Source organism: Fusarium falciforme, chromosome 1, assembly GCF_026873545.1.
Source record: "Fusarium falciforme chromosome 1, complete sequence".
In the NCBI taxonomy this organism is placed as follows: Eukaryota; Fungi; Ascomycota; class Sordariomycetes; order Hypocreales; family Nectriaceae; genus Fusarium; species Fusarium falciforme.
Window position 1 is genome coordinate 2,221,582 of NC_070544.1, and position 21,237 is coordinate 2,242,818.

At 53.3% G+C, this 21,237-nt stretch overlaps 7 protein-coding genes across 7 annotated transcripts; 3 read left to right on the plus strand and 4 right to left on the minus strand.

The window, feature by feature from the left end:
* Window positions 1-3,497: 3,497 nt before the first annotated feature.
* Window positions 3,498-4,043, plus strand: NCS54_00058500 (Hypothetical protein; the record flags this gene model as incomplete). The annotated part of the gene is made up of 3 exons (XM_053146234.1): window positions 3,498-3,555; window positions 3,610-3,926; window positions 3,981-4,043. The coding sequence occupies 3 exons, from the start codon at window positions 3,498-3,500 to the stop codon at window positions 4,041-4,043; spliced, it is 438 nt and encodes a 145-aa protein (XP_053002209.1).
* A 1,178-nt stretch (window positions 4,044-5,221) lies between these two features.
* Window positions 5,222-6,705, minus strand: NCS54_00058600 (Hypothetical protein; the record flags this gene model as incomplete). Its single annotated transcript, XM_053146235.1, has 4 exons — window positions 6,490-6,705; window positions 6,120-6,438; window positions 5,898-6,071; window positions 5,222-5,850 (listed from the first exon to the last, which is right to left on the minus strand). Exons 1-4 carry the CDS (start codon window positions 6,643-6,645, stop codon window positions 5,222-5,224), a joined length of 1,278 nt encoding a protein of 425 aa, XP_053002210.1. The 5' UTR covers window positions 6,646-6,705.
* Window positions 6,706-7,153: 448 nt separating this feature from the next.
* NCS54_00058700 (SBDS domain-containing protein) lies at window positions 7,154-7,861 on the minus strand (the record flags this gene model as incomplete). The annotated part of the gene is made up of 3 exons (XM_053146236.1): window positions 7,629-7,861; window positions 7,264-7,387; window positions 7,154-7,210 (listed from the first exon to the last, which is right to left on the minus strand). Exons 1-3 carry the CDS (start codon window positions 7,790-7,792, stop codon window positions 7,154-7,156), a joined length of 345 nt encoding a protein of 114 aa, XP_053002211.1. The 5' UTR covers window positions 7,793-7,861.
* A 1,663-nt stretch (window positions 7,862-9,524) lies between these two features.
* NCS54_00058800 (DH domain-containing protein) lies at window positions 9,525-11,985 on the minus strand (the record flags this gene model as incomplete). The annotated part of the gene is made up of 8 exons (XM_053146237.1): window positions 9,525-9,585; window positions 9,642-9,738; window positions 9,787-10,008; window positions 10,061-10,295; window positions 10,344-10,562; window positions 10,615-10,815; window positions 10,877-11,182; window positions 11,230-11,985. The coding sequence occupies 8 exons, from the start codon at window positions 11,983-11,985 to the stop codon at window positions 9,525-9,527; spliced, it is 2,097 nt and encodes a 698-aa protein (XP_053002212.1).
* A 2,294-nt stretch (window positions 11,986-14,279) lies between these two features.
* Window positions 14,280-17,466, plus strand: NCS54_00058900 (Calcium-transporting ATPase; the record flags this gene model as incomplete). Its single annotated transcript, XM_053146238.1, has 4 exons — window positions 14,280-14,397; window positions 14,469-14,626; window positions 14,693-17,319; window positions 17,376-17,466. 4 exons carry the CDS (start codon window positions 14,280-14,282, stop codon window positions 17,464-17,466), a joined length of 2,994 nt encoding a protein of 997 aa, XP_053002213.1.
* Window positions 17,467-17,822: 356 nt separating this feature from the next.
* NCS54_00059000 (Proteasome subunit beta) lies at window positions 17,823-18,640 on the minus strand (the record flags this gene model as incomplete). Its single annotated transcript, XM_053146239.1, has 4 exons — window positions 17,823-17,966; window positions 18,046-18,497; window positions 18,553-18,571; window positions 18,638-18,640. The coding sequence occupies 4 exons, from the start codon at window positions 18,638-18,640 to the stop codon at window positions 17,823-17,825; spliced, it is 618 nt and encodes a 205-aa protein (XP_053002214.1).
* A 991-nt stretch (window positions 18,641-19,631) lies between these two features.
* NCS54_00059100 (TUG-UBL1 domain-containing protein) lies at window positions 19,632-21,228 on the plus strand (the record flags this gene model as incomplete). Its single annotated transcript, XM_053146240.1, has 2 exons — window positions 19,632-19,768; window positions 19,827-21,228. The coding sequence occupies 2 exons, from the start codon at window positions 19,632-19,634 to the stop codon at window positions 21,226-21,228; spliced, it is 1,539 nt and encodes a 512-aa protein (XP_053002215.1).
* Window positions 21,229-21,237: the final 9 nt, after the last annotated feature.

The following is a 21,237-nucleotide window of genomic DNA, read 5'->3' on the forward strand; positions in this document are numbered from 1 at the left end:
GATGAGCAGAGGCAACGCTGGATGCCTGTGATATCACATTTCCCATCACCAGCTCGGGTACACCTCCCGCTATTTTCAGAGTCACTCTCCTATCGTTGCCAGAACTACAGACTCACGATGGAAGGGCTCGCGTGGAGAGACTATGGCTGATGAGTGGAGGAAAGCATACCGCCGTGGTGCTTTTGCTATGCGGGGAAAGGCCAATGGAGGTTTTCTCTCGAGTTCAGGCCGAGTAGGATCCGTGATTCAACTACGCTTTCCCATGATTCTAACACCGACATGAAGGATGCTCTCGGATTCTGTCCCACCTATCATCCCAATTTCATCAACTCGAGACCTGCGTGGTTGTCTGGATGCACTTAGGCGAGAGTGTACGGTTAACCGAGAACACAGCAATGAGGCCCGACGAGATGCTCTTCGAGAATTGGTGTGCCAGTGTATAGATGGAAAGGCGCTATCGAGAGACCAAGCCAACATATTGACCGGAATCACATCCGGGTTCAGAGATCTCACGGTCCACGTCACTCACCCAAGCGGTCCAGCTTTCATCAAGGAGTATCTAGGCGATGCGGATGGTGAACGTGTCATTTCCTTTCTGACCAGTGGTCCCTCCCGCGTCAGTAGTTAAGTTGACGGGCGAGATAGGTGTGATATGGGATCATGTAGGGTTACCATTCCCACCAAGATGGACTGATTTACCGCAGCCAAGACATTGGAATTAGACACACTGATTGCTGGCGGTGACGAGATGAATAGGCTATCGACTGATTTGGGCTGACGCTTCTGAGATAACGTCGCTTACAGTCGATCATCCGCCCAAAAAGCCGGGTCACCAATGCCCGGAGCCGGGGACGAAGCTGCGATGTGGGTCCACAGCTCCGGAGCAAGATGGCTGCGAGGTTAATTGCCTGCATGACCAGCCATTCACGACGAGGATAAGCAGCCTCAGCTAGATCGACGGGAAGAAACAAACCCGCCCGAGGCGCCCAGGTTCTGCAAGGACAGGGTCGTGATATCCACCGGGCAACGGTCAACGCGGAGTGACGAGGTTGATGTGGCTGGGCCTGTCACGGGAGGCTGAACCAATGACAACGGGCGTGCAGCCGCCGGACAAGAAATGACGACCATGCGACGAGCAGAGATGGTGGTCGGCCTCAAGCTCTGGTAATCACGCACTATCGAACGAGTCAAGACATTCGCTTGCACGATGGGAGAAACCATGCTGTGAAGGATGGGAGCTACTGGTTTGAGCATGACCTGGACGGGCAGCAATCCCAACTCCAAACCTACCAGCTCGTCGTGTACCTGCCTGAGCGGACGTGTCCTGCTGGCGCCGTGTCAGGTGATGCGTGGCGATGCCGGGTCCGGCCATGTCGGTCCCGAGCGGTAGATGAAGCAGACTGAGCAGCGTGTAAGCGCTGAAAGCAGAGACTTGGAGTTCTTTAAGAGGGCCTTTAAAGGATGCGCTGTTTCGACAAGCGCTTGGCTTTGGGCGCAGCTGGACCATGTGTTGGCCGTGCTTCCAACACATATATTCATGCTTCCGCTGGGACCAGCACCACATGCAGCCGGCAGCCGATCAGTTTCGTTTCTTCTCTTGGGCTGGGGGATCTGGGCTCGGACAAGCAAAAGGCGAAAGTGCGTCTTTTGGACCTCGACAGAGTTAAAAAAAGAACCACTAGGGTCGACAAGCTAACTAGACAAGGGTGGTGAATGGATGGTCGGAGGTGAATGTGTGGGCTGGAGGCGGGAGAGGGGACCAGGGGTCAGGGGTCTTGAGCTTTCCCGCTCTCTCTTGACACCGCAACGTCGGTTGTCCCAGCCTCTGCTTCAAGAGGGGCACACGAGACTTGGTGCTGTATGGTGAGGCGTCTCAGAAGCAGGAGGCGGCAGAGGACAGGAGAGAGGTGCGAGTCATTTCTTGCGAAGAGTTTTTGGTATGCTCTGATGACCAAGTCAAGAACAATCAGGATCAAGGCCGACCGACGATGCTGTTGAGCTTGGTTCTCGATGTTCTGGCTCTGGCTCTGGCTCTGGCTCTGAGCTTTAGCTCCTGATCCTTGTCGGTCTACCCGCCGAGCTCCTCGTCCACATGGCTGCTAAGCACGCCCATTGGCCCATGCTCTGGCATCTAACCGCCGAGGTCATCACCAATCACCAGCCCCCGCACCACACCGGCAGACTTGTCGATGGAGGTTTCGATTAACCTCGACTGGGAGGCGGCCAATGACAGGGCCTGGAGACGGCTTAGCATCAAGATCGTGGGCTTCCTTGCCGTGTGACAAGGCTACTGCACCGCATCGCATCCCTGCCCGACGGTCCCCCCCTCACAGTCACCCTCCTCCTCCGCCTTTCCGCACCGCCAGTCTCTGCCGTGATGGTGTCTGTATGGCCCGGCCCCGTCCGCGTGCAATCAATGCCCAGGGCGCTTGCTGCCCGTGAGGTGAGAATTCGCGGAATGGCCTCGAGGATGGCGTGGCTCATGGCTCGATGGGGCTCGAGGGAACCCCCAGGCTCGTAGTCGATGGCTGCATTGCATTGGCTTGGCCTGTGAAATGGGTTCAACAAGCTTGCGTGCATTTTCTCTCCATTCCCGATGTCCATTCTTGGCCTTTTCTTAAAACTGCCCTTGGTCGCCATGCAGCAAGCCTCCTCTTCTTCTCGTCCCCTCCCCTCGGTAACATACCATACCATACGGATACCATCCCTGGTCCATCTTGAAATCGCTTCCTCAGTTCCAGTGTCTCAGAACTGCCGTGTGTGACATCGCCATAACCCACTACGCACTCTTGCGACAACCATAGCTTCGGACAACAGAGAAGCCGACCTCGCTGAGACAACCAAGCCTTGGTCTAGTTAACTTGGGGCTTTTGCATCTGCCTCAACCACGACTGCGCAACGCTACCTATACAAACCGCACTATCAGATGTCGCCCGTATGCTCGCTGTCATCATAGATCAGATTGTTAGAACGTGGATCTCTGAACCAGCTCCCGCGACGTCGCCGGCTACACAACCATCCGCAATCGTCTGACACGCCGACGCCTCAGACTCTCAACCACCCGCCTCTCCACCCTCCTCACTCTCTCGGCACGACCTCTACCCTTCGGGGGGGTTGCTGCCATTATCAGACGCACATAACCTCAATCTCGCATAATACCGGCCTCTCACCCACCTCAACTCTACTCTACTCTCTTCCTCTCCAGGTTCCAGTAATCTCAACATTCTTCTGTCTGCTGGCCTGACGGACCCTTCTTTTTACCTTTCTCTCGTTCATCTTATAATACCCCTTTGTCTTTCGCTTTTTCGTTTTACGACTCCCACCGCTGGCCGGTCTGTACTATTACTACCGAGGACGACTCTCGACAGCTGTGTTGGAAGTGGAATTCGATTAGACCAAGAGAAGCAAGTGTCTGGAAGTGCCATCCGCAAGGAAACCTCGCCAGGCTTGGAACAACAGAGAAAGAGAATCTTGATTGGGGCTTCAACGACTTCATCATGGGTAGACTCATCAAGAACCACTGGGCGCGTCTCATCATCTTGAGCGCCGCAGTCTGTAAGTTGACTCTTTTGAGGCACCCCCGGAACTTGACTAACACATGCAATCCAGACCAGGTTGCGGCTGCCATTGAGGCCTTCATCTGGCCCAAGATCTTTTGGGATTTCCTCACACGTAGCCTCGACGGCGCTGTGAGACCGATTCCCGTGCTCCAGATATTAAATCTACTCTTCGGCCTCGTCATGATAAGCCTCGAATGGCCCCTGGGCTTCGTCGCCGGCTCGGCACTCCACCGCTCGCTCGAATTCCGCCTCGCCCTCCTCCCTCTAACGGCGCTGTGCGCAGCCCTCATCTACCAGGGCACGAATGCCGCCATCTACTACCTCATCGGCATGGTTGTCTACTTTTGGGCATATAGCGAAGGCGAGGTAAGCACTCTCCTGTTCCATACAGTGGGATCAACACTGACATGCTGGATCTAGATCATATGTGCAAAGCCATGGACTCTTCCCCAACGTGGGCGCGGCGGCGCATCTCGTGTATAGTCAGATTTTCTACCTCACCCGCACCCCATTGTCCTCTCTGTATCCTACCACGGCAGAGAAAAAAAGACTGTACCTACATAGTACAAAAGTCAGACTGGGGCAAAGCATCTAGATGAATTTACGCAATCTCTAGAACTACTCGTCGGCCCCAAAAGGCGCACACACTCGCACGTCTCACGTATATACCCTCACGTCACGTCGTCTTCATGATCACGGCGTCTGACGATCCACGGAGTTTCCTTTTTCCATTTAATGATTTGCTTTTGTCTTTACGAATACCAGTCTATGTTTTTCTTATTTCCGATGAATCTTGATTAGGAGGAGCTCAACCGCCATGTTTACCATATCTACGATATTGTATGACCAGCGTGAAGTAGTTGGTCTAGGCTGCCCTAGGAAAGGGATAAATCTTGCGCCGCCGTGTCGGATGTGAACGGCGTGCACTTCAGGAGGCAAGGGGTCCGAGGCATGATGATCAACTTGATCGGCTCGCAAGAGGCCGCCGAGACTTGGTGATCCCGGCGCATGATTTGCTTCAGGCCTCTCGAAACCCCCCTGCTGGATGTAACCCGATAGATAGAAACTAATAAACAATAAAACAAACAGCCATTATATTCGCTTGCGTCTTATTTCTTCTCGTTTCGCCTCGTGTTTCAACCTGTTCGAGCCAAGCTGGTCCGGCCTGAACTTCCCCTGAACTTCCCCTGAACTAACTAACAGAAAACCTCACACGAACCACAAAAAAGGGCTGAGTCTTGGAAACCAACTCCTCTGACCCAACACCACGGAAAACTACTACGCAGTACCTCGGCCTGGAGCCTCAATTTTTTTTCTTGGCTCTGTTGCCCATGGTTGCAGCGGCTGATGCTCTCCGAAACACCCCTTGTCGGACCCGGGTCTGAGGGACCCACATCGGAGTCGACTCTACGGGGACGGCGTGTCGATTTGACACGCCCGAACGGGAAGAAAGGAAACCAAGCCAAGAAACGCATAAAGAAAGGGGGTTGAATGAGTATGAGAGGATGTTTGAGGAGTTGAAAGAGGAAGTTGAATTTTTTTCGTCTATCCGTGGACCCGGCAACCAAAGAACCGACATCAACATCAAGTTGTTGTTTGGGAGTGCGCCACAAGTCCCAACGTTAGAAACTACACTCTACTCTTCTTGTATTATCCCTTGTCTAAAAGACGGTACCGTCACTCTTGATGATGATGGGGCTCGACTTTGTCTTTGGTCGACGCTGCGCTGCCACCTCACGTCCCGACTTCCAGGTCCCAGCCTCGAGCAGCTGCGCCATGCTCAGCTGGACACCATCACCCATGCGAGATTGGATCTTGGTGTACAGCTTGTCGATCAGCACCAGAGTCAAGGCCCTCCACTCGACGATGGTGTCGTCTCCTGCTTCAAAGAGCGGCAGCTCCCCACCCGACGCCTGCAAGCCGCGGTCGAGCGTCTCCTTCTTCAGAGACAGCACACCCAGGTCGACGAATAAGCCACCGTTGCGGTACTCGGGCAGGGCTGTTAAAGAGTCGGCGTTGATCCACTGCAAGCCTAGTACACGCTGGAATGGAACCATGAGAGAATATGTGAGCCACTGGGTGAGTTTGTGGAAGGGCTGGATGTTGTCTGCGGCGGCATCCGATTGCCCGCCCGTTCGGAGAGTACTAAGTGGCCATGCATCGCCGATGGCCGTCCCACCAATAACAGTTCGGTCCTTGGGCCAAATGGGAATGAGGAGAGTCTGGAGAATGTCCCAGAGAACGAGGATGTCAAGCTCGGAGGATTCACCAGCTGTCTTGACCAGAGAATCTAGGATTGTGAGTGAGAAATCGGGTGACGAGGAAAGAAAAACTCACCGACGAGGTTTCCTGGTCGGCCGTCGGCTCCGAATACATCCGGGTGATCGAGGAGTGACTGTCCCAGGCTTCTGAGCAGGGCCGCACGAGAATCAACTCCCAGCATGGGGTTGCCATCGGACACTTGGAAGCCCTGGGCGAGTTTATCCGTATCAAGCTGCTTCAAACCATTTCCTATAAGCCGTTAGTATACACGTCGATTTAGAGCACGGCAGAAATCACCATTGACCGTTGGGGTAGTGTCAGTCGTGAAAGCCAACTCGTTAAACATGTCAAGGCTGGCCACGGCGATACCTTCACTCCGCTCATAGACCTGACCAGATGCGGGCTCCTTGTACCGCCAATCATCACCAGCACCGGCATCCAAGAGGACCGAGACAAAGAAGAGATCGATGAGACGACGTGTCTTTTCAGTCACATCGCACCCGTCTTCCTCCCACTTGTCCATGATGCTGGTGATGCGCGGCACATTGCCCACCTCGAAGTGCTGCCAGCGGCCATGAGGGGGAATGGTATGGAACTTGTCAGGACCAAAGTCACGCTGGAAGAGCATCCGTTAGTCTTTGCTTCGGAGGAAATATTGGGCCACAACCTTGATGACAGAGGCCACAAAGTCGACGACCTCGTCCAGCTTCTCCTCATGGAGATCGAAGTGGCTCAGCTTCCCAGACTTGGCCACATCCCCAACAATCTTGGCGCGGTCTCGGATGGCCCGGAGAGAGAGTAAGTACTTGGCCTGCGAATCCATCTTGAATATTTGAAAATGCTTGTCTGTTATGGTAGTGAACAAACATGGACACCTATGAACCCCGCACTTGTAGTTGTTATCAAGTACAAGCTTGTACGGCAGAGGGCAACAAAGGCGGTATGTAAGCCGAGACACGGCACCACGATCAATCAGGCAGCTGCACACTGATAAGACAACCACGTCACACAAATTAATGCTATTTCCTCATCTGCATCTCAACACCAATAACATCACCATGGTGTATTTGTAGGCAATGTTTGAATCAAATCAGAGGGCTGGTATATTAATTCATGGGACGCTATCATCAATCCTTCCCCTTCTCTCGGGGCGTCAGCGATACTCGCTGATCTGATAGGATGGTCACCATCATGCATATCCGCCTACCATCGGCGACCTTTCACCAACCATTTCTGAACGGTGGTTCTTTCTCGCAGCCAAGCCCCAGTCATCGAATACATCTCCGCTAATAATTTCCTCTACGTTTCCGGAACGCCTGCTGTTCACGTTTCTAATGGGCAACCATGGGACCCTTGGAGTCGTTCTTGGTACCTTGACGCTCGGGCATCTGGTTTGCGTTAGTTGTACTGTCGCAATAAGCCGAGAGTGGATGTTACTCACCTCCGAGGTCTGGGTCTCGCCATTCTCTAGGATTTGCTTGATGACCTCGTCATCAACAGAAGTGCCGAACTCGTTCTCAAGAGCCGCCTTGGAGGCGGTGTCGTAGGTTCCCTGCAGTCCTTGGCTGAAGGTGCTGTTAGCAACCGTCCACAAGATTCATTGGTGCCGACAATTGGTGTAACGTCCAATGCAGAGAGAGGGAAACAAAAGAACAAGCTCCAACATGGTGGGTAGGAGCAATGGGTCCAAGCGAGCGTCTGCCAAGCAATCGGAGCGCCTCGCCATCACGCCCACCCAGAGCAACAAGAAAGTAACAGAGCCGGGGAGAGTAAGAAAGCGGGGGTGGCTTGCTCCCAATGACTTACCCATGGGTCAGGAAGATCTTGAATGAGGAGATGAAGTGCGCCAGAGGCACGCTCTTGTCGCTCTTCCACTTCTTGTAGGTCTCGACGTCATCAATGAAGATGAGGAACTCCTCGCTGCTGCCCTTGAAGTAGACCTTGGTCTGCTGAGTCTCGCCGCGAGCCATTGTGATTGAGCGGATGTGTGTGGTTTGCTGTGGTGGTTGGAAAGGTAGGATGTCGCGTGACGGAAGGATAAGATCGCTAGTGGTGATTGGATATTGTTGTTGTTGGTAATGAAGAGTGCAGAAATCGTGAGGATGATGAAGAGAAGGAGAGAAGAATGAGAAGGATGAGGGAGAATGTTATGGCTTAAAAACAAGCTCGGTGTGAGGAGCAGTGACGAGTGTAGCTTCCTCCGTTTGCTGATTCGGAAGCTTCCTACGTCATAGCCGTGCTCGAGAGCATCACAGTGGGCGGGTACGTACCTAGCCGCGGGGCACTCTCAGAGTAAAGTCCCCGCAATAAGCCGCGAAGAGCTGCCCTTCAGCCAATCAGCACGCGCCTTCCCGCTGCCTGCCTGGTTGGAATTTGCCCGCCTTCCTCAGACGTTCCTGCATGCTGAACCCACCATGTACGTCACCTTGTCTTGAGCCAACTTGGAACTTGAAGCTTCAGGTTCACCAAGGTCCTTTCTCACCTTGTACCGCACAGTGCAGCACAAGACGCCTCATTTTTACCTCGTCGATCCATCGCGTGCCCCGCGTGTGAGCCTGGAGATTCCTCCCCCAAGCATTGGCTGCAGTGGCCCCTCTCCCAAGTCTCCTCATCTTTTCTTCTCCCGCTTTCTACGCTAGGTACGTATGTTACTTGTGGCTTTCCGTTGCCTTGGCAAACCTCACCTTGGCTACCCGCTTACGTATCAACCTGATGGCAACCTGATGATGGCACCATTCTCCTCCAGAGCCCAGCGCCTGGTATCTGGGCCCTCACATCATGGTCACCCAGACCTCAATGTCATTATGTCCACATCGCTGTTCCCCGTAGCTAATTCATGACCCATCATGTCCTGCAACTACCAGATCCATCCAACTCCAACATATCACCTGTGATGCCAAGTAGCACGCCCTATGTGTATGCTCGATTATTTCGATAAAACCTCTGGGCTTCTTGAACATATTGTAACCGTTGAAGAGCCGCTTCTATCAATACACTCGGGAATAATCCAATTGAATCGTCTCTCCACACACCAATCACCACCATCATTCTTCAACTTTGGCTCATAACCCCCGTTGCCAAACCATACAATAAAGGCTTCACCCGAAAAATCTGCGAAAGCCATGCCCTTTCTTGTCGTCCTGGGCGCTCCCTCTAGTCCACCGACTGCTTTTGGATCGCACTGGAATACTGGCTGGCGGACGTGTATTCTCCTTTGTACTGGGTGATGCTTCTGCTTTCCGAGAACTGGTCGTCGACGATTGTATAGCTGGTTCTTTTTTCAAATCGTCATCCATAGTGTCTAATGTCGTTTCAACCAAATCTGCATCCCGAGGCTTGGATGAGATCGTGAGCTTTTGCATTGAGGATCTGGCGTCAGCAACACGGCTTTCCTCCATGTTCATCTCCGTAGCCTCAGGTAACGTGGAGCACTTTGTAGAATTCGAGTGCCAACTTCCATCCACATCGAAAACGCCAAACGAGCTCGCACTTGACTTGCTAGTTTGTCGGGTGAGTCCCTCGCTCGCCACCTCTTCACTTCCTCTGCGTGAGATGCTTCCCGATCTCTTGGCCATGTTTGCCATGCTTAGCTTTCTCATCATTGTCGATGCCGACCGACGCATCAGCTGCTCATTACGGGCGATGCTCATCGTGTCAGGAAATGGAATGATGTTTCGGCTCCAGACATCCTCTAGGAGAACCTCAAGCCGCGCTCTTTCGCTTCGGGGCGGTGCAAGCACTGGGATCCTTGGCTTCGATGATACTAACGAATGTGAGCGGCTAAGAATTGGTACTGGCCCTGTGGTATTGGTTGTCGACTTGACGAGGCTTGTGTTCTTTAGAATGACATGGACTTGCGCTGAGAGTGGGATGGCGGTAGTCGCTCGATTGACAGAAGCACTCCGAGCCATTGTGCCTACAAGAATGGGTTAGCAGCCCACGACAAGGCGACAAGTGTACGCACCTGGTCGTCTAAAGATGGCACCCAAGCTCTTCATGTCAAAGGAGAGGAAGTTGTATAGCACTGATGGTTTCTCCGATTGCTCTAAATCTCGACCCCGTTGCAATCGATCTCGCCATTCAGTCTCTTCCTTTGGACTGCAGGCTGTCATGACCAGCTCATACAACTCGTGCTGACCTTCAAAGACCAGCTTCCAAGAGAAAGGAGCCAAGTGACATCGCAAGCCTAAAGAAGATATGTCAGATGCCAGTCTGTGTTTTTCCATAGCGGTTCTTACCTCCTCCTTTGTCGACATCCTCAACCTTTGCACTGCGCAGATCAATGCAGGCCAAAATAGTGTATATCCGATCGGACTTGCCCCCTGAAGCAAGGCAGAGGACATCTTTGTACAACAAGCAGATCATATACTGGCCCTCGACTCCGGCCTCGGTCTCCCAACAAACATGGAGTGCACCGCATAACTGGATGTGGCCAAAGGCACGAATCTGATTCTTTGAATCCGCATCAAGCCTCTGCCGAACCATTAGAATCCACACTTGACAGATTTCTGTGAATCATACCCTGTCGGGGAAAACTAGACGATCCTGTAATAGCCAAGTCTTCTCTAGTGTCGTTTCCATGTCTTGGTTCGTGGCCGAGTTGTTGATCTCAACTGTTGCTTCCCGAAGCCTCGCCAAGGCTGTTTCAACCTCCATGTGGGAGTTGGGACAGTCAAGTACTGGTGTATGCTTGAGAAGTTCTGCGAATAGGAGGGGATATCTGCAGATTCTCTGGATAGGCTGAAGTCGAAATGTCAGGACGCTCGGATTTATTGAAAGGGAGTTGATATACCTTGATGAGAAGGTCATTAACGGTGAGGGCCTTGTTAGACCCTCCCTCCTGACCCTTAGGGGATCCAACGGAGAAGCCCAGAGCCTCGACCCCTTTTTGGTGAACCTCCCACTCAGGGAAACCTTCGTGTGCCGCTGCAATGTCTCTTCTCATCATCTCGAACTTTGCCCCGTACTCTTTATAAATGAAGAATTCGTGAGTCTCATTGTGAAGTTAGCACACTGACTTCAACACTGATGGAGCAAGGTCATGGATTCTGTACCTTTTTGCTGAAAACCTTGGCAACTTCCGCCGCAACCTGGGGGTCAGTGAGCATCCCAGGTACATTGTGGAGTACTTGTATGTTGACACCACACTCAGGGAGCTTGTTCAAACCCCGTGACCGATTGCGACCGCTCTTGCTGAGCACGGGGTGGTCAAGCTGAGAATACTCGGAGAAGGGGACCACGCGGTGAAGCTCACCCAGGATTTCGTCGTGTAGTTGAAGAATGTGGTGCAAATTTCGATTAGTTGATGATCGTAGCTGCTTTGACAGGGAAGGAAGAGCGGCAAGCATATTGACGTAGGTCTGATATGGTCAGCTGGCCCCAGCTATTTCAAGAATATAAAGCTCACATTCATAAGGAAACGGATGTCGCCAATATAATTCTCCTCTGTGCTGATGAGCTCCTCCAAAATCTGTCGACGTTCGAATGCACGCTGAGTTGCGGTTAAATCCTCCTCAGCTCTCTCCAACGGCGCAACGTCCTTAGACACTCGAGGAGTAGAAAGAGAAGCTCGACTGCTGCGCTCTGCACGCGACCGGCCATGGCGCCGACGCGAGGGTGCTGCGGCGCTCGCTGTAATAAGGCTCGTACTGGCGCTTTGTACAGCAGTTATGAAGCCCAAGGAGGATCCCGAAGATGGAAATCGATGCCTGAATCCGCGATGTATGACACGTCGGAATGGGTTGCTAGGCTCGGGATATTTGCATCCCTCATCACCGGTATATGTTTCTCCTCCCTCACTCAGGCTGTTTCGTCGCTTGAGAGATCTCACCCATTTGCGGAATGGTAGCTTTGGCAGGGGATTCACGGAGAGGTGATCATAATCACCAGGGGGCGCTGAGCTTCGGATCGGCTGCAAGTCCGTTGTTTTTTCCTCTGGTATATTTCGAGTGCTGAGTTTATTCAAATCATCGGAAGCGTCTCTGTCATCGCTGCGTATGTTATCCGGGCTAAGGTCGATGTCGAAAGCCTTGCCGAGCTCTTCCCAGGGACTCTCATCCCGTAATAAGACCGGAAGACCGGTTGTTGGCCAACTAGGCTGTTGAGAACTGTCAATATTTGGAGTAATACCAGAGGGCGACCTCCGAGAATTGGTGGAAGCCATGCTGGAGATTGGCTAGGCGGTAGAGTCCAAGAAACGGAGCAATGTTGTGATCCCAAGAAACCAAAATAACACTCAACAAGGCCGAGCATAGGCAAGCTCTCAAACCATAGCTGCAGTGATGGATGATGAGAAACAAGTAGATGATCGCGAATGTCACGGTGAAGCCCAAACTCGCGAAGTAGGATCTAGTAGAGCTGCACAGAAGCAGTCGCGACCGCAGGTAGATATCCAGCCAAAGGAAGGAAGTGGTAAAGTGGAAAGAGGCCGAACTCTCCAAAACGCCCCTTCTCTGGCCTCTTCAAAAAAACCCCAGGGAAGGGACTTTGAACGGAAATCGAGATCATCTTTCACCGCGCCTTCGGTTGCCCGAGACTGTCAAGTCTTTGCAGCTAGAATGTCTTACACAACCCACGACGGCCCGGCTGCAACTCACCTCCTAAAGTTCCAGGTCTCTGAGGATCGCACAACGCCGGCGCAAAGAAGCCAAAGTATCACGATTCGAAGCGGTGAAACGAAGGCGTCACCTATGATGGCCCTGCAGATGAAAGGTGAGGTCGTGCTGAATCTGACATCACGAATGCTTGAAGGCATTATGCAAGGTGACGGTATCAAAAGAGCCAAATGCCCACTGAGTTATCAAAGAACCGTAGTCACGACACCCAATGTCATGTGCGAGAGCGCAAATATGGCGAGGATCTTGCATAGAGGCTGAATCGGCAATAAATAAACATAGCTTCATGGCTTGATGTGGCTTTCATATGAGCATGGGTGGACAAGCCATGTGAACAGGCGGCTGAGAAGCCTTGTGCTCGACTCAGACCGTGTCCTTTCCATAAATGACAATTGATCCGAGACATCCATTGTCAAGACTTTTATGAGCCGTGAGTGTCGGGAATCGAGGAGGCTGGGAATGAAACTCGAAAGGTGGTCGATATCATGATTGTTGGGACGTATGTAACTTGGGGTCATTGAGGTACCTGAGGATTTTTTTTTTTCAAGCAAACATAGCTGGAAGCTTTGAGGCGTCGGTCGCATAAATAAACAGTTGGCGTCATGATGCGGATTGCCTCGTTGTCCGTTGTCTCAGGTCATGTTGTTTCGTTCATGCTCGAACTTACCTGTTGATATGGCAAACATTGGATGCTAGTCTTGCCTCTATACTAGGATTTGGCTATGAGTTGTGCGCCAAATAAAACAAAGAGTAGCCACTTTTGAAGTTCCGGCGGGATATTGGTCTGAAAAGCAGTTATCATGACTCCAGTTGATGTCTCATCAAGCTCATGGCTGACACTGACAGGGGCAGCACGTACTAGGTACCTAGGTACTGGTGATTTGGATACATGCATAATGGCCGTGCTATCTCGAGGTACCTACAACAAGACGTGGAATCTTGATGACTGGAGATACTCTCTGGAACTCGATTGATGATTGCAGCTGCAAAACAACATCTCCTCTTGGCCTCCCCACTGACCCTCTTCTCCATCGCCAACTTCATCATCAATTGGCGAGGACGGACTACCCGGCAATCCTCAACTTGGCACACGTCGACTCGAGCGCAAGTCTCGTGTCTTTGTGTAAGCCAGGCCGGCTCGGCATCGTGGCGGTGCAAAGAGGAGCTATGCCAGAGAGGGGCAAAGTGGACGCCGATGGACCCCTGAGGCGAGGACCAGGCTTTGGGGGTTCCAGGGGAAACCTCAGTGGCTTTCCAGGGGTCTCCAGTGGACGAGCGATCCATCATCGAGGACCGGGCTAGGCAGAAAGCGTCCGCCGGGGGTGTGGGGGGTTGTGCTGGCCGACTGTCCGAAAGCCGTGGCCGTGGCCGGACAAACGAACACGTTGGACTTTTTGGCAGGCGAAGAGTTTCGGGGCAGACGAAAGTGGAAAAGGCATGGACATGCCCGCGATTCAGATCCCCAATACTATTCCTCCCCCCATCCATTTCTTCCATTCGTGAGGTACTTGGTGGTTGCCACGTGCGTGGGTCCTTTCTCGATCGCCTTGCCTTGTCTTTGCCTTTCCCGTTGTGACAAATCTACCCTTAGGTTCCATCCATTGCCATGACACGCCCGTGATTACCTCCGGTACTGCCTCGTGTCTTTTCTCTCTTTTTTCCTTGACTAGACTTCTCCGGTGGTTCTTTTCTTTCTGCTTCTTCTTTTCCCCTTCTTTCGCTCTAGAGCCTCGTCCCCCAACCCCCATCGAGTTCTCTCCTTTGTCGCAAACCGCTTGACATCTGCTCGCCCATCTCCGTGAAGCCTCGTCTTGTGCGCTCGCCTCGCGCGCTGCCTGCAACCATGGAGAGCGCCTTCGCCCGCCCTGTCGACGATGTCCTCGCCAACTTTGGCGTCAATCAGACCAATGGTTTGAGCGACGCGCAAGTTGATGAACTTCGCAAGAAACATGGGCGCAACTGTACGTTGACCTCTTGGCCCCCCCGCGACAGCCCCGCTACCGGCATCGACTGTAATCTAACTTTTGTGCAGCTATTCCAGATGAACCCCCGACTCCTCTGTGGGAGCTTATCCTCGAACAATTCAAAGATCAGCTTGTTATTATTCTATTGGGTTCTGCCGCCGTCTCCTTCGTCTTGGCCCTCTTTGACCAAGAAGAGGGTTGGAGCGCCTTCGTCGATCCCGTAGTTGTGAGTCCTCCAGCAAGATCTCTGATATTGCCCAGGACATGGCGCTGACCAGCTTGATACCCTCAGATCCTCACTATCCTTATTCTTAATGGCGTCGTCGGAGTCTCCCAAGAGAGTAGCGCGGAAAAGGCCATCGCTGCCTTGCAAGAATACTCGGCCAACGAGGCCAATGTGGTGCGAAATGGTGGTCATGTTTCCCGAGTCAAGGCCGACGAGCTAGTGCCTGGCGACATTGTCACCGTGTCCATTGGCGACCGTATTCCCGCCGACTGCCGAGTTGTCGCCATCGAGAGCAATAGTTTCGCTGTTGATCAGGCTGTCCTCACCGGAGAGAGCGAGAGTGTCGGAAAGCGCGCCAGTACCGTTGTCGGAGACGAAAAGGCGGTTTTGCAGGATCAGACAAATATGCTGTTCTCTGGAACTACCGTTGTCACTGGTCGCGCGAGAGCTGTGGTTGTTCTGACGGGTCCCAACACCGCTATCGGAGATATTCACGAGAGCATCACTGCTCAGATCTCGGAGCCTACTCCCTTGAAGCAGAAGCTCAACGACTTTGGCGACAACCTGGCCAAGGTCATTACTGTCATTTGCATTCTGGTCTGGCTTATCAACATCCCCAACTTCAACGACCCCAGCCACGGAAGCTGGACCAAGGGCGCCATCTACTACTTGAAGATTGCTGTTTCTCTTGGTGTTGCTGCCATTCCTGAGGGTCTTGCTGTTGTCATCACCACCTGCCTCGCTCTTGGAACTAGAAAGATGGCCGCTAAGAACGCCGTGGTTCGAAGTCTTCCTTCTGTCGAGACCCTGGGAAGCTGCAGCGTTATCTGCTCCGACAAGACTGGCACTCTGACCACTAACCAGATGAGCGTCAGCAAGGTTGTGTACCTCAACGAGGACGGCAGCGATCTTACCGAGTTGGACGTTGAGGGTACTACCTTTGCCCCCCGAGGAGCCATCAAGTCGAATGGTGAGGTTGTCCATGACCTCCACAACTCTTCCGCTACTCTTCGTCAAATGACCGAGGTCGCCGCTATTTGCAACGATGCTCAGCTTGCCTATGATTCCCGGACTGCCACCTTTACGAGCGTTGGTGAACCCACTGAGGGCGCTCTGAGAGTTTTGGTTGAGAAGATTGGACCTTGCGCTCCGGCTGATACTCGCCCTGAGGACTGCGTTCACTACGCCAGCTCGGTATACGAAAAGACACTGCCCCGGCTTGCTACGTATGAATTCTCCCGTGATCGAAAGAGCATGTCAGTCTTGGTTCGCAACGGCAGCGAGAAGAAACTCCTGGTCAAGGGCGCTCCTGAATCCGTCATCGAACGCTGCACACAGACTCTTCTTGGTCCTGGTGGCAACAAGGCGCCTCTTAGCAAGAAGGTCTATGATCGCTTGATGAGCGAGGTTGTGCGATATGGTAACCATGGCCTCCGAGTTATTGCCTTGGCCAGCATCGACAATGTCCCTGAGACTCCTCTTCTTCAGTCCGCTACAACCACCGAACAGTACGCCCAGCTTGAGCAGAACATGACCTTCCTTGGACTTGTCGGTATGCTTGATCCTCCTCGAGAGGAGGTTCCTCGCGCTATCCAGCGATGCAAGGATGCCGGTATTCGTGTCATTGTCATCACTGGAGACAACCGCAACACTGCCGAGAGTATCTGCCGACAGATTGGTGTCTTTACCCAACACGAGGACCTCACTGGAAAGAGCTACACTGGCCGCGAGTTTGATCAGCTTTCTCCCAATGAGCAGCTTGAGGCAGCTAAGCGGGCATCTCTATTCTCTCGTGTTGAGCCTGGTCACAAGTCGCGTCTCGTTGACTTGCTCCAGTCCCTGGGTGAGGTTGTTGCTATGACTGGTGATGGTGTCAACGACGCCCCTGCTCTCAAGAAGGCTGATATTGGTGTTGCCATGGGCTCCGGAACTGATGTTTCCAAGCTGGCCGCCGACATGGTCCTCGCTGACAGCAACTTTGCCACTATTGAGGTTGCCATTGAGGAAGGCCGCTCTATCTACAACAACACTCAGCAGTTCATCCGCTACTTGATCTCTTCCAACATTGGCGAGGTGGTTTCCATCTTCCTGACGGCTGCTCTCGGCATGCCCGAGGCTCTTGTTCCCGTCCAGCTTCTGTGGGTTAACCTGGTCACCGATGGTCTTCCTGCCACGGCCCTTTCCTTCAACCCTCCCGACAACGACATCATGAAGCGCCGACCTCGCAAGCGAGACGAAGCTTTGATTGGCGGATGGCTCTTCTTCCGGTATCTCATCATTGGCACCTACGTCGGTCTTGCTACGGTTGCGGGCTACGCTTGGTGGTTCATGTATAACCCTGAGGGTCCTCAGATTACCTTCCGCCAGCTGTCTCGCTTCCACCACTGCTCAGCCGACTTCCCCGAGATTGGGTGCCAGATGTTCTCCGACGACATGGCCAAGGCCGCGTCGACCGTTTCCCTGTCGATCCTGGTCGTCATTGAGATGTTCAACGCCATGAACGCCCTGTCATCGAGCGAGTCTCTTCTTACTCTTCCTCTGTGGAAGAACATGATGCTTGTGTATGCCATTGCCTTGTCCATGGCTCTGCACTTTGCTCTCCTCTACGTCCCCTTCCTCCAGTCGCTGTTCTCCATCCTCCCCCTGAACGTGATGGAGTGGAAGGCGGTCATTATCATCAGTGCCCCCGTTATGTAAGTTGATCTCTGCTCCCGCTTTAAGTCTCGTAATAGTTGCTGACCATCTTCAGACTCCTTGATGAAGTGCTCAAGGCCGTTGAGCGACAGTTCTTTGTGCAGACGACATCCGACACGTCTCTCAAGGAAAAGAAGGAGCAATAGAGAAGGATGCAGTAGAGATTGGGGATCTGGCTCAGGCTAGAAGTTTACTAGAATCTGCGTGTACCATATGGTAACAGCTCGAAAAAGCTGAGATAGACCTAGATGGCCGTAATGGCCTTTGATAAAGAAATTCGTAAACTCGGATTATAGGCAACGATTCGTCCAGGTGCATGCACGGCCATATAACACAGCGACGCCTGCACAGGAGGATCAGTGGCTGCTTGCTTGCTCGGCGTGCTGATGCACTCATTACCCAGCGGTTGTATCGACCGAGTATCTATTCATACAAGATACATGAACCACCATTCTGTCCCCCGCTCTACATTCCCAGGCCTTTCCTTTCTGAAAACGCCGCTCTAATCCTGTCGGCCCTTTAGTAATCGCTTGGTGACCTTGTCCTTCTCAATAATGTAAACGTGTGCGCCCCAACCGGATAGAGCGTCACGGTCAACGGCGTTGAGCAGCGACTGGGAGATGGTCTCGAAGAGGGCATCGGGTTCCTAGGAAGCGGTGTTAGCATTGTGTCTTAGCATACGGCCGGTGTTCGTCGAGGAGCATGCCCTCCATTGTGATACGCACCATATCAGGCTCCCAGAGACCCTCACACATGCCAAAGAGCTGCTCTGAAGCGGTCCCCGAGACGATAAAGTCCTTGGCAAAGTCGATGCAGCCGATGCTGTCGAAGCCGCAGATGAATGGCTTGCCGGTCTTGGGGTCGAGGCCGGCGACGACGGGAGAGACAAAGTAGGGACCGAAGCGGCGCTCGTAGAGGGACGACGAGACGAGGTTGGCAAAGGTGCGGGGGGCGATGGCGCGCTCCTCACGCAGGCGGTACATGTTGGTCTTGTAGCGGAAGAGGTCGCTGACGGTGTTGACGTCGGTGGCCAGGCCGGTCAGGCCGAGGAAGACGTCGCCGTACTGGAAGATCTTGGGGAAGTTGTTGGAGACGGTGAGGGCCTGGAGACCGAGGCGGAGATCGCAGGCGATGGCGACACAGTCCTTGCCGACCATGGCGACGCAGGCGCCGCCGTCTGGGAGGGGAGGGTTAGTTGGGTGAGCTTTCGAGGGCGGGCGAGATGGACGAACTTATCGAGAAGGGAGACGACTGATGGGAGCATTGTTGTTAGCTTGATGGGACAGATAGAGGTTCGAGCAATCGATATCGACGTACCATGGTGGCTTCTGACGCTGTAGATGATGGATGGGAGATGCGAGGTCGGACAAGTCAACAGGACAAGGCAGCGTCAATCACGACGGTCTTGTCAGAGAGAACACAAGAACAGATTCCTCGGGGGACGTTGCAGGCCTGAAAAGTCGCTAATTACAGGTGCTGGCGTATTTCGCGGTTCCGGTTGGATCGTCGACGTCGAGTTGATGGAGTTGCGAGAGCAGATGGTTGAAGCTCCCCCAGAGCTTCGAGGCGTAACTCAGGTACGTACTGCACACACTTGCCAGGCTGGGCGGGTTGGCTGGCTGCAAGGCAAACACGTCTGGCGCGGCCGGGAAAATCCACGTTGGCTGGGGCAGCCTGGGAGGTGTGGCGCTGAGGCTCAACTGTGGCTTATGTAATGCCTCTCACTTGACGCAGCAACAAGACAACTTGAAGTTCCAGAAGGGGATCGAATAGGCAGGCACTTGTTTAAGCATTCCAAGTCGATGTTCTATCTTGTACGTATATAAAAAGATGTATGTAATTCATTTGTGCCTATCAAGTCGGCCAACTACGAGCATATGCTCTTTTGTATACACGACTCAATCATTATCCATGGCTGTAACCTCACTGATAGCTCCCGTTCCCTGCTAGCGGCAGAGGCCACAGCGGGCATCCCCAACACCAAAGTGATTGACACACCTGTACTGTGCTGTAGTGATAGAAGCTTCCAGTCAACTGTCCATCCATACAATCGAACAAAATCGAACCCTCCTGTCAACCCTTCCTGGTAGAAATAGGCCAATACATCACTCGTGGTTGCCTGGCTCAGCTGCCTTGGCGGTTGTGCCCCCCAGACTGCGCGTACCCCGCCATTACTCTGGCCTTTGCTCTCTACTACCTGCTTACATCACCGCCTGGCAGCTAAAGCTCAACTCTCCCCGCGTCCTCGACCTCGAACAATAGACCTATATTATCAACCTCTACTTCTTCAGCCTAAGCCCCTCTTTAGACCATGGCCTCCCACGTCGTGGTGATAGCCACCGACCTGCGGCGGGCGACGGTCAAAGTCACCCCTGGCACCTACTTGACCGATGTCCTTGAGGAGGCCTGCAGGAAGCTCGGTCTCTCTAGCGACAAGTATCTTGTGAAGTGAGTTCCCTTGTTTCACTTCTCCTTTCGAGGTCATACTGATCATATCCGCTCCTAGACACCGCCAAAAGCAGGTGGACCTTTCTGTCCCCTTCCGCACCTCTGGTCTCATCCCCGGCGCAAAGCTCGAGCTCGTCCTCAAATCCAAAACACCCTCCGCCATACAAGTCGGCCTCCAAGTCCCGCCCCCCGAAGGTCGCGAAATCCCCGGCGGCCGGTTGATCCAGAAGTTCCCCAGCGACCTTACCATCTGGAAGGTGCTACGCCAGTTCGAGAGTGGCAAGGCGAGCAATGGCAAGAATATCAACATCACCGCCCGTGGCGTCGCCCAGACGTCCAGCGGCACAGGAAGCGGTGGCGGACAATTGTACTACGAGATCCCCGTTCTCAACATTATGGGTCGTGAGCTATCTTCGTTTGCCGACTTTCAAAAGACATTGTCGCAGCTTGGATACAACTCTGGCAGTGTTCTTATTAGGTTGACCTATCGGAAGACGGATCAGACCTTGTTCGATGCCATGTCCGAGATAAGCGAGTACTTCAAGGAAACAGAAGAGGAGGCTAAAGAGCCAGAGGCATCAGGAGCCGCGGGAACTGAACAGGAACCAGCAGAGACATCAAAGGAGGCAGAACCTCAACCCCAAGAGATCGAAGACACTCCCATGGCAGACCCCAACCCGGAACCAGAACAGGACTCGAGTCGTAACCAGCAAGAGGAAACCAGCGGCGCAGACGATAAACCTGCAGAAGAGGACAAGATGGATGTGGAATCCTCCCAGCAAAGAGATCCTCTAGAGCCTGTGAACGTCTTCCTTGCACCTTCAGGCTCAACTCCTGCGGCAGCTCTCGCCCCATCCAGCGAGGCCGACTTTACTCCCACCATTGCTCATGCTCAGCTTCGCCAGGCCCGTCTGCAGGAGGACTCGAGAAACAGGCGACTACTTTCGGATCGAGAACTCGAGGACAAGGCCGCGGCTGAGGCGGCCAAGATTGCTGCCATCAAATTCGTCCTCGTCAAGGTCCGTTTTCCGGATAACACCAGCAGTGACTGGCAGGTTGGCCCAGCCGACACGGGCCGCTTCCTCTACGACGCTGTCCGACATGTCATGGCCCACGATGGCCAGCCCTTCCACTTGGTTCTCCCAGGGACCAAGACTGTTATTAAGGACAACTCCAATCCCGGCAATGAGCTTATCAAGTCCTACAAGCTGACGGGACGCATCCTCATCAACCTGGTGTGGGATGACGCTGTACCTCCAGCTGTGCGAAAGCAGCCCTTCCTCAAAGCCAATGTTGCACAACAGGGACAGCAAGTCAAGATACCTGAGCCCGTGGAGGCTCCAGATAGTCAGGACGACGGGCCGGCCGTGGCTCGGCCATCAAGAGCTGAGGCTGGCGAAGGAACGGGAGACAAGATCGCCAAGAAGATACCCAAGTGGCTAAAGCTGGGAAAGAAATAGACGGTGTTT